The sequence below is a fragment of the Hemiscyllium ocellatum genome, chromosome 32 (assembly GCF_020745735.1).
Source record: "Hemiscyllium ocellatum isolate sHemOce1 chromosome 32, sHemOce1.pat.X.cur, whole genome shotgun sequence".
Taxonomy (NCBI): domain Eukaryota; kingdom Metazoa; phylum Chordata; class Chondrichthyes; order Orectolobiformes; family Hemiscylliidae; genus Hemiscyllium; species Hemiscyllium ocellatum.
This window is the reverse complement of record NC_083432.1, coordinates 48,386,786-48,399,518: the sequence shown is the minus strand read 5'-3', so window position 1 is coordinate 48,399,518 and position 12,733 is coordinate 48,386,786. Positions and strand designations below refer to the sequence as shown.

General features: G+C 45.2%; 1 protein-coding gene across 1 annotated transcript in view; it reads right to left on the bottom strand.

The window, feature by feature from the left end:
* Nucleotides 1-12,733, bottom strand: part of LOC132830871 (src kinase-associated phosphoprotein 1-like) — a 369,860-nt gene that overhangs the window by 44,314 nt on the left and 312,813 nt on the right. Inside the window, exon 11 of the mRNA XM_060848771.1 lies at nucleotides 8,153-8,265. Coding sequence (XP_060704754.1) covers nucleotides 8,153-8,265 — 113 coding nt within the window. The remainder of the gene's footprint in view (nucleotides 1-8,152; nucleotides 8,266-12,733) is intronic.

The following is a 12,733-nucleotide window of genomic DNA, read 5'->3' as shown; positions in this document are numbered from 1 at the left end:
ACAGACAGAGGAATAGATCAAAAAGGGCTCAGGGCAAGAAACAAACGGGGGGTGGGGGGGGGGGGAAGAGAGAGAGAGAAAGAGAGAGAGAGAGAGCAGGCTGAAACACCCTTGCTTCCCTTGGATCCTTGGACGTTACGGTGCATAGAGTGCTGTCCATCCTTCTATCCCCCGCGCCTGGGGACTACCTAAACACTGGATAGGATTTAGACTCTCCTTAAAACCCACCAGCCTTTGTTCATCAGTCACAATCGCTTCTCATCTCAGTGTTCCCATAGAGCGCGACTTAGATGCAAACAATCTGGTGTTTGGGAACACAGGAACAAGAGGAGGCCATTCGGCCCCTCAAGGCCGTCTCACCATTCTGTCCGATCAAAGTTTATCTGGGACAAACCACACTGGCTTTGGAAAAGGGAATGGGATCAGTATTGAACAAATAAAAGGTACTGAGTGAGGGCAGGGTTGGCCTGGTGGAATGGGGCATTGATGAAGCTAGATCAACGCAGTCAGCGAAGAGGTCTCCCTGAGTGCGGATTGAGGCTGAGACACATTGCCCACCTTGCAGAGGAGACAGATTTAGAAACAGAAGATAGCTTTTTTTTTGCAATTCCAAGAATTTGGAATATGAGTCCACTCAGTGGAACAGTTTAGATATCCTAGAAGATGCTTAGGGGGCCACATAGCAGACGCCAAATTTCCTGGGTTTATTGATTATATCTTGGTGTATATATTTTCAAAGCAGCCGTGATGCAGTATGTTACTCTATTGCAATGGTTCTAGCTCCTCTCTCTCTCTCTCTCTCCTCTGTCTTGCCTCATTAACGTCGAGAGCACATTACAATCTGTTCTGTTCAGAGAGGTGCACGATAGGACAGGACAAGCCAACCATTTATACACTCAATGACCCGGCTGACAAAGCAGAGATATCTTCCCAATCTCTCCATCTCCTCAGCCAGCCAGTCCCGGACTCTCAGTCTCCAACCCTTGCTGCTGCATTGCGTATATGAGCTCAGCGAGAGAGGACATAGCATCCCCAGAACACAGGCCGGACCCCTTTCCTGACAATAGTTTATGGGCGAGAAACCAGGGGCACAGACATTTACCGCAATCACAGCAGACAGTGAGGCTTATTCAGTCACGGAATTATGCTCGCACTTAGTTTGAACTCTCATTCACTGAACAGCTGTGAACAAGAAGACTTTGATAGAGAGAGAGAGAGCGAGAGAGAGAGACAGAGATAGAGAGAGATAAAGAGAGTGACAGTGAGAGCACCATCACAGCCTCAGTCCAATATTAAACTGAATTAGAATCAGTGGCTGATCCAGAAGCTAGTTTATATAGTGTATGGCAAGATCCCACCAAGTGCCGTGTGATGCACGGCCTGTCAGAGGTAGGCTGCTGTCGGTATCGCATTGGGAGGGGGTGGGCAATGGTCCTGTCCCTCTAGACTCACCATAAGGACATTTGCATCACGGATTCACATCCTCACTGCGAGATCCCTCTTAGCTGATAAAGAAGCTTTGATTTTCAGTCCACACTGACACCAGTCCAGCAAGAGGAGGAGATCTTCATATTTGTTTTATTCACTGTCTGGACCCAGCATTTATTGCCCTTCCCTGGTTGCCCCTTGGGAAGGTGGGGGTGAACTCCCTTCTTGAACCCCTGCAGTGCATGTGCTGTCAGGTCGACCCACAATGCCCTTAAGGGGGGAATTCCAGGATTCTGACCTAGCGAGTGAAGGAACGGTGATATATTTCCAAGTCATGGTGGGGAGTGGCTTGGAGGGGAACTTGCAGGGGGTGGTGTTTCCATGTATCTGCTGGGTTTGGAAGGTGCTGAGTGAGGATCTTTGGTGAATTTCTGCAGTACATCTTGTCGATAGTACACACTGCTGTTACTGAGCACCAGTGGTGGAGGGAGGGAGGGGATGTCTGTGGATGTGGTGTCAATCAAGTGGCTGCTTTGTCCTGGATAGTGTCAAGCTTCTTGAGTGTTGTTGGAGCTGTCCAGGTGAGTGGGGAGTATTCCATTACACACCTTCATCATCAGGAATGATGAAGGGTTTATGCCCGAAACATTGACTCTCCTGCTCCTCAGGAGCTGCCTCACCTGCTGTGCTTTTCCAGCACCACACTCTCGACTCTAATCTGCAGCATCTGACTCTCTCCCAGTAGAGTCTAGTCAATGCTAATCCCCAGGATGTTGAATGGGAGGGATCCAGTGATGGCATTGTCATTGAATGTCACAGGATAACTGTTCGAGTATCTTTTGTTGGTGGTGGTCAGAGCCTGGCATTTGTGGGGCAAGAATGTTACGTGCCCCTTTCCAGCCCAAGCCTGGATATTGTCCAGATCTTGTTGCATTTGGACAGGTTCAGATGCTTCAGTATCTGAACTTGCTCCCTCTTTGAGTTCCCAGTTTCCAAAGTCTGTCCTGGAATCCCCAGAAACTGATGATTAATCTCCGGGAGAACTCTCAATAGACAGCACCTCAAACCTCAGAATGAAAACGTTGTGAGTTCAAGCACTACCTCAGATGCCTGAGCAGTGCAGTGCTGAGGGAGTATCACACTGTCAGAGGTGCGGTGAGATATTAAACACAGGCCCATCCTGCTTAAGATGATCAGGGAGCTGTTCCCAATATCCCAAACAACATTTTCATCCTAATCAACATCATTGAGCAGATAACTGGGTCATTATCAGCTTTCTGATTGTAGGGGTTTTCTGTGCAAGAGCCCAGAGCTCCAATCTTCACAGCAGCAGCAGCAGCTCCTCTGCAATCGGACTAGCCTGGGAGCAAGGTGCAGTGGGATAACGAGAATGTGAAAACCACATCAGAAAAAAAAATGCAAGCTTCTCTTTTCTCTTGGCTATTGGAAGGTGGGGATCCAGCCCCATTCGGAACTGGACGGCCAACAGCCAGTGGTACAATTGGACAAAACTCCAGAAATGTACCCAATCAGAACTGGCCACCAAACTATCCTGAGCACTGCTCCCACCTCTCATCACTACAATGGCAGGTGGGAACCAGGCCTGTAATTCAGGCCTAAGCACTGAGGGGCTGAATGGACACTTTCTGTTCCTACATTCAGGGTGACCCTTTTAGGGTCAGTGCTATGTCTGCATACGGTCAGAGGTTGGATCAGCAAGAGTTCAGAGACAGATTTTTTCACCAAATTTGGATTCCTTTGCGTCAAGCATAGTGCTGTTTAATTAATAAACAAGCTTTTAGTGACATGTTCCTCTGTCACACCGAATCCCGTTTCTCTTCAAGTCCCAGTGCCTGTGTCGTGACTCGGAATTTTCCTAATCTTTGCATTCATTATTGATGAGCATCTGATGGACTCTCCCCTCTCATTGCTCCTCGAAAATCTGGATTCCTCCTGCCTCAATCACAGGGTCCCACCAAACTAGAGCCCCTGAATTCCTGGAGAAAGTGAGGCCTGCAGATGCTGGAGTATCAGAGCTGAAAATGTGTTGCTGGAAAAGCGCAGCAGGTCAGGCAGCATCCAAGGGACAGGAAATTCGACGTTTTGGGCATAAGCCCTTCATCAGGAGGGCTGATGAAGGGCTTATGCCCGAAATGTCGAATTTCCTGTTCCTTGGATGCTGCCTGACCTGCTGCGCTTTTCCAGCAACACATTTTCACCCCTGAATTCCTGGTTCACCTCCTTACAGGTTCTTCCTGACATTGAAGAAAAAAGCCTCCTCCATGCCTCCTCCTCCCAGTCAGCCCCTCAGACCATGGCGTGGATCTCAGCTGCACACCCACTCTACCCCCACCACCAACAAGGTTCAATAAGAAGAGGGAACTGCAGATTTGTAGCCACTTTTGTTCTGAAGAACTGCTTCTCAACTTCAGCCTCGCTACAACTTTAAGGGCTGTGCTCTCATTGCTTTAGAGAGGAAATAAATTCTCCCGCGGACTCCATCAAATCTTTCACCAACTTCAGCACCTGAACCCGATCAGCCCTCCATCACTCACCGAAGGGAATATCATGGAACAAGCGATCGGGAGTCTTTCTAACATTTTGCTCAGTTCCCCCAGGCTCATGCTCATTTCTCTAAGGTTCCTGGTCTCCTGTTGAACCCACTCCCTTCTGGAATTCTGATGAGTTGCTCCTTAGTTGCTCCTCAGGTGACCCCTCCACCCCCGGCTTCTCCTGCCTCCAGGATCCTTGGGAGACCCTCCCAGACTCTGAGTGTGACACTTGCACTGATACAACCACAGAAGGACACTAAAAATCTAAGGTCCCATCTTGGCAAAGTCTTATTAACTGATGAGATGTCTCAGGTGCAAATCATGGATTTTCCTCTCTCAGGTCATTGGCTGAAAATTAGAAGATAATTTGCCTGATGCTGCACAGTTAACTCGCCAATATACCTGACCCATTGTCTGATGGAGCACAAATTGCTGATAAGGCACTGTCTCTACACACACACACACCCAGGCAGAATCCACAATCAAGCCTTTTAGCTTATAACATCTATGTATAACTCCCAGAGAATGGGCTGCACAGAGAGAGAGGGAGACAGAGAGACACTCCTAATGCATAATGATCAAGAAATAACTGCAGTGTTTCGCTCCGCTCGATGTGATACATTGTCGGTGTCAGGCTCCTTGTATGGGTTAGAAACACAAGCACTTGCTCAAACTCACCAATCACGATGGTGTATCTCCTTCGCCAGACTTCTGTCACAGGCTAATGGACCAATCAATTCAAGCCTTTGTGTTGCACAGGTGACCTGAAGTTGAACTGGTGAATAATCGCTTAAGACGGTAAAATCACCAGCTCTCATCAAGAGATTATTCACAGCCTTCAGGGGTTTGGTATTGTGGTTGAATCAGTCCAGGGACAGAGAAAGAGAGAATGGATTTTCTCTCTCAGTCTGATACTTAAGTAGATAATTTAACAAACATTTGCCTCCATACATCATTTCTTCATTGGCTGCATTAAACCTGTACTTATACAGCAGAAGGGTATCCTGCTACTGTACTACATTGCTAATTATTTCTTAATAATCTCACTGTGAGGACACTGTCATTACTAATGCCGTACTGCAATCTCCAGGCACGTCTTGAATCCCAGATCAAGGATGGCTGCAGAGACATGAAACAGACAGAAAATGGCACATAACAAGGCAACAGAGCTGTGTGGTAAACTTTCCCCTGACCATGGAGTGTTCCGGAAAGTCGGAACGGGATGAATACACTGACAGAAGGAATCCTCTTTTCTCCGGTTCTCCATCCATTGGATTATAAGTTATTGGAGAGATGGGTAGGACCATAAGGCCATTCAGCCCATTGAGCTACTGCTGATCTGATAATCCTCAACTGTCATTTCCTGCTTTATCCCCAATACCCATGATTCCCTTTCTGATTGCAAACCTGTCTCTCTCAGCCTGAAAAGTAACAACCAGCCTTGACAGACCTCACATTCCACAGAATCACTCCCGTCTGAGAGAAATAAATGCAAGAATAAAGAACAAAGAACATTACGGAACAGGAGCAGGCCCTTCGGCCCTGCAAGCCGGCGCCGATCCAGAGCCTCTATCTAAACCTGTCGCCTAGTTTCTAAAGGTCAGTATCCCTCTGCCCCCTGCCCATTCAAGTCTCTGTTTAGATACATCTTCATAACGCTATCGTTCCTACCTCCAGCACCTCCACTGGCAACATGTTCCAGGGTGAAGACCTTTCCATAAATATTTCCCTTCTCACCTTGAACTCATGACCTCTAGTAACTGAATCCCTCACTCTGGGAATAAAGCTTTTTGTTATACCTCTCATGATTTTGTAGACCTCAATCAGGTCCCCCCTCAACCTCCTTCTTTCCAATGAAAATAATCCTAATCTACTCAACCTCTCTTCATAGCTAGTACCCTCCATACCAGGCAACATCCTGATGATCCCCCTCTGTACAATCTCCAAAATATCCACATCCTTTTGGTAATGTGGTGACCAGAACTGTACGCAGTATTCCAAATGTAGCCAAACCAAAGTCCTATACAACTGTAACATGACCTGCCAACTCTTGTACTCAATACTCTGTCCGATGAAGCAAAGCATACCGTATGCCTTCTGGACCACTCTTATCGACCTGCGTTGCCACCTTCAGGGTACAATGGACCTGAACACTCGGACTTCTCTGGACATCAATTGACCGAGGACTTTTCCATTTCCCGTACAGTTTGCTCTCGAATTGGATCTTGCAAAATGCATCCCCTCGATTTGCCCAGATTGAACTCCATCTGCCATTTCTCTGCCCAACTCCCCAATCGATCTATACTCTGCTGCATTCTCTGACAGTCCCCTTCACTATCTGCTCCTCCATCAATCTTGGTGTCAGCTGCAAACTTGCTAATCAGGCAACCGATACCTTCCTCCAAATCATTTATATATATCACAAACAACAGTGATCCCAGCACGGATCCCTGTGGAACACCACTGGGCACAGGTCTCATTTTGAGAAGCTCCTTTCCACTACTACTCTGTCTGCTATTGCCCAGCCAGTTCTTTACCCATCTAGCTAGAACATGCTGAACCCCATGCAATTTCACTTTCTCCATCAGCCTACCATGGGGAACCGTATCAAACGCCTTACTGAAGTCCATGTTTGTGACATCTACAGCTGTTCCCTCATCAATCAACCTCCTCATCTTGGTTTTAAATGGGTGACCCTTCATTCTGAGGTGATGCCCTTTGCTCCTAGACTTTTCCACAAGGGGGAACAAGTCTTACTGCTTCTACCTAGTCAGGCTCCTTAAGAATCTAATATGTTTCAATGAGGTTATCACTCTTTCTCCTCAACTCAAGAGGACACAACCTAGAGTTGTACTCCAGAGAGAACACTGTCACTGAGGAAGATCCAGGAACATGGGCCAAAGACAGGCAGATGGGACTAGTTTAGTTTTGGAATATGGTTGGACTGAATGGTCTGTTTCCAAGCTGTATGACTCTATAACTATGACCAAAGCCAGTCCATTCTGGAGGGTTAGATACTGAACTCACAGTGGAGGAGCTCAGCAGAGTCATTGACTCACTCAACATGGCTTTCAAAGAACAGAGAATCAAAAAGGTTTCCCCATTTGACAGTGGATCATTTTTAAGCTCCCTGCCTCACTCCGGATACAAATTCCTCAACCTCTTTCCACTCCTCATCACCCAAACTAACCTTCAATCCCACCCTCAACATTCTCAGGTCAGCTGAGAGGTGCACTATGGACCGGGTCAGCAGGGGAGACAGAATAAGCTTGAGGGGCAGAATGTCCTCCCCGTATTCCCTGGGACCCAATAACCACAAACTCCTTCAAGTTCCCCTCCGAGCTACACACCATCCTGACTTGAAAATATATCACCGTTCCTTCACAGTCTCTGGGCCAAACTCCTGGAATTCCCTTCCGAAGGGACGTTGTGGGTCTACCCACAGCCCATGGACTGCAGCGGTTCAAGAAGGCAGCTCACCCCCACCTTCACGAGGAGGCAACTAGGGATGGACAATCAATACCGGGCCCAGCCAGTGACACTCACATCTGGCAAAAATGAATACATTTTTAAAAAGCAGACCGGGGGGAAGGGAGCTGCTGCTGTGGAAAACCACAGCTCTCCCACTGATCAATGTACAAAAACAGAAGGACTTGCATTCCCATAGCACCTGTCATAGTCTAATAATGTCCCAAAATGGTACGTGATCCAGGCAACGGGATCATTTTTGAAATGTGGCCACTCTTCTAATGTGGGAAGACAAATTCATGCACAGCAAGATCCCATGAACAGCAATGTGAAGAATAACTGGATAATCTGTTTGAAGTTGGAACAAGGAATAATTATTGACCAGGTCACCGAGGATAAGTGCCCTGACTCTTCATCAACATTGTGCTCTGGGATTACTTACATCTAACTCAGAGAGCAGACGGGGCTCTGGTTTTATTGGCTTATCCGCCAGTGCGGTACTCCATTGGTCTGGCCCTGGCGTGTTAGCCTGGATACTGGGCTCAGTCTAGGGAATGGGGACCTGAAACCATAATCTGCCAATACAGAGTACAGTGCTCATTGAGCCAAATGTTCACACGGTCAGTTTAACAATGCTCAGATTCTGAGTGAGCTAAAAGCTTCACATATCACAAGTGGAGTAAATGATTAGTTCTTTGCCTTACTTTGCTCAGGACATGAATCAGATCTCCTCGTTTAAATGACAATTCGTCAGGTTCTTCACTCATACAATCCCAGAGTCCCAGGTAGTAGCTTGTATAATCGATGCTGACATTCCCTTGTAAAATGAAAGGAAGAGACATTATTGTAACTACTCAAAGATTTATTCAGGCTCCTTAATGCTCTTTATTAATGAACCAATAAGACATAAGTGGGAGTTTGTCAGGTTGTAACTAAAGACGATAGTGGATCACACAATAGGAGGTACAGGTTGTGCCTTTTAATCAAGGCCAGCCGTCCCTCACTTACCACCAGGCTGTACCTCTGCACGCCCATTATTACTATTTAATCACCTCTTCAAAGTCACTTAAAGTCAAGTGTGTCCAAGCATGAGCCCAGAAAACAGACACTACTCAAGTGATTTGAATTCTTGAAGGCTGGACATTTAAATGGAGCAGATATACCCCACACCCCCCACTGTAACACACTCATATACCCCATGCCCCTCACTGTAACACTCTGATATATCCCACACCCTTCACTGTAACACACTGATTTACACCACACCCCTCACTGTAACACACTGATATACCCTACACCCCTTGCTGTAACACACTGATATACACCAGATCATCACTGTAACACACTGGTACACCCCACACCCCTCGCTGTAACACCCTGATATACCCCACATCCCTCACTGTAACACACTGATATACCCCACACCCCTCACTGTAACACACTGATATACCCCACACCCTTCACTGTAACACTCTGATACATCCCACTCCTCTCACTGTAACACACTGATATACCCTACACCCCTCACTGTAATACCCTGATATATCCCACACCCCTCACTGTAACACTGATACATCTCATACCCTCACTGTAACACACTGATATACCCCACACTCCTCACTGTAATGCTCTGATATGCCCCACACCCCACACTGTAACACACTGATATACCCCATGCCCCTCACTGTAACACCCTGATATATTCCACACCCCTGACTGTAACACCTTGATACACCCCACACCCCTCACTGTTACACTCTGATATACCCCACACCCTTCACTGTAAGACCTTGATACATCCCACACTCCTCACTGTAACACTCTAATATATGCAACACTGTAGTTAGATTAGATTCCCTACAGTGTGGAAACAGGCCCTTCGGCCCAACAGTGCTCTGATATACCCCACACCTCTCACTGTAACACTCCGATGATAGAGCTGAAAATTTAAAAGTTAGACATGTTTTGGTCGAGCATAAACAAGATGCTGGATATTTGTGAGAGAAATCAGGTCAATACAAGTCACTTGAAGTGACTGAATGCAGCAGTCACTAATAAAATCAGTTCAGAATGCATGAGAAGCCTCTTAGTGCAACAACTAAAGGGATTGGGATAGGAGCAAGGAAGAAATGGAAGGATATGTTGAGAAAGTGATGAGGGGGTGTTGGTGGAACATCAATACCATCATGGACCATGTGGGCGAAATGGCCTGCTTCCCTTAATTCTGAAGTAAATTCAATGCAAGTACTGAGCAACGATTCCCAAGAAAGCCTTTAATGTGCACTTCTCACTGAATAGCTCTGATAGAATGTCCATATTCTGGGACTTTTGGAGTTGCAGAATTTGTATGGAACAATCTTGGAAACCTAATAGATATTCTATTCTTTGACGGTATGTAGAGAAAAAAAAATCAATTTTCCTATTGTGTTTTTTGCCTCTTTATCATTTTGTTCAGCTGTAAGAGAACCAAGTCTGGGGTCATTAGCCTGTTTGAACTGTATTTGCCATCATCGAGAGGCATGGAGCATATTGCATTACCATAAAATGCTCATTTGTCTTATATTAACTTAAACAGCTGACAAGAAAGCTATTAAGTAATCAGTGATACTGAGGCAACCGAAATGCCTTTTGCAGTGGCAGCCTGGATATCATTCCGAGTGCGAGAGACTCTGTCGACTGCTGACTCCCCCAGGTTTCCCTGTGCCTTTTTGAAATAGTGAGTGTGCCCCAGGCTATAGGCGCACAATATCAGAATTTTCTCTTTACGATCAACATGGCAAAAATTCATCATGAGAAATACAATTTTATTTTTTTAATATGCAACTTTATCGACCTTGAAACAGCTATTATATTTTTGTGTAAGGCATGACAGTTAATTGCAACACAGATTCAAAACACGAAACTAAAATGATTTGTTTCCATTCCTCCATTCTATTTTTACTCATTCCAATTTACTGCACATTAACATTGAGCACTCTAATTAGTGCACAGAAGTATCAGATTATTATACTGAACTTCAAAGATAAAAAGTATTTTTTTTTAATCCACGAATTCTACAGAAATGAATAGAATAGAAACAGACCATTCAGCCCAACCAGTCAATGCTGATGGTAATACTCCAAGGGTATCTCCTCCCACTTCTCACCACCTTATCCCATCAGCATAACCTCCAATTCCTTCCTTTTTTCTCATTGAACATCTAATTAAATTCATGAGTCCCTTCAACTAGTCAATGAGAACAGTAGGAGGCCACTCATCCCATCGAGCCCGCCCTGCCATTCAATGAGATCACAGCAGATCTGCCTGAGGTGTCAGCTCTGCTTTCCCAACTCTTAACCCCCCGAGTCCCCTGTCCATCAACAAGCTGTCTAATTTAGCAACCTTGAATAAATTCACTCCACCACTTTCTGAAGAAGAGACTTCCACACTCTAACCACCCTCTGAAAGAAAAACATTCTCCTCATCTCAAGTCTTAAGGAGTCCACCCCTTATTCTTAAACTGTGCTCCCAAGTTTCAGCATCTCCCACAACAGGAACCATCTTCCCGGTATCCAAGCCACCCAGTTTCCTCAAGATCTCCTCAATAAGATCACCTCTCAGTTTTCTAATCCCCACTGGATATTGGCCTAACCTGTTTGATCTTTCTTCATAAAATAAGCCTTTTATCCCAGGAGTACATCAAGTAAATTTTCTCTGAACTCAGTCTTGAATATATTTAAATACCCAGCTTCCACTACCTTCTGGGGAAGAGAGTTAAGGAACAAAATTTATTCCCATTGCTGTCTTAAAAGGGAGACAGCTTATTCTTGGACAAAGAGGTAGCTCCTATGGTATCTGCTCTGGCAGAGACTGATTGTGTTCGATGTCTGTGGGTATTTGGGCACTCTGCAATTCCTTGTCCATTTGCCAGGATAGTGAATGTCGCCAGGGCTTTGGAGAAAGAGCAGCTGAGGGGATAGCTTTGTTAAAGAGCCAGTACTAGCACAATAGGCTGAGTGGACTCCTTCCAATTGGACCATTCCCTGATGAGTTCAAAATGTTTGATTTCTTTATTATTTCTTCACCATTACACATCCTGACTGCAAAAGGACAATCCAGAAATCACTGATGAGGGAGAAAAGTGCAGAGGTCATTGGGTCTTATGAGAGGTGAAGCAGATTACTTACTGATAAATCAAACTGCATGCATTACTGATGGGAATGATCACAACTCCGCAATCTTCTCCATACAAAACATCTGGCAGATTCACCACTGCCTTACAGTCTCTCCTAGTTAGAGCATTTCTTATTCTCTGTATAAATCACCAACAGCACACAATTAAATCCCTGGCTAGAAATCGGTCCTGCTCCCCTTATTCTGGAGATAAATCATCTAAACGTCTTTAAATCACAGTCTGCAATTGACTCAAAAGTATCTGTTTGGCTACATATAAACCCCTCGATTAGATTCCAATATTTAACTCACTCCCAAGTAATTGTTATTGAAAAATAAACCCCTGCAAACCCCTTGATTAGATTTCAGTTTGTAACCACTCTCAGCTACGTGTTATTCTAAAGATGAATCCCTCAATTAGATTTCAGTTTGTGACCCATTCCTGGGTACCTGTTATTCTACATATAAACTCCCACACCCCTTGTTTAGATTCTAGTCTGTAACTCACTCCCAAGTATCTGTTATTCTATATATAAACCTTCCCAAACCCCTTGATTAGATTCCAGTCTGTAACTCATTCCCAGGTATCTGTTATTCTATATATAATCCACCCGAACCCCTAATTAGACTCTAGTCTGTAACTCACTCCCAAGTATCTGTTATTCTATATATAAACCACCCCAAACCCCTTGATTAGATTCCAATCTGTAACTCACTCCCAGGTATCTGTTATTCTATATATAAGTACCACCCGAACCCTTCAATTAGATTCCAGTCTGTAACTCAGATCTGAATTTAGAATGAGAGAGAGAGAGATTAGGAGGAACGGACTAAAGGAGGGAAAGATATAAATGAAGAAACCTTGAAACCACGACATCAGTGGGGGGAGGGGTGTAGATGAGGTGAGCAAGTTGAGGAAGTAATATTGAGATTGTGGCAACCTACAGAAATTTGGAATTCATGAAAGTTCACAGATGGAACCGTTCATTGATGAGAATTAGAGAGGGACATAAAAGCGATGTGAGCAAATTACAGCCAGGAAGCAGAATGGGTGGTCAGTGCGGGAAAGTTATTCCATCTCAGGACCTGTCACATCAGTTCAGCCTGATCATCCCTCCCATCGGAAACACATA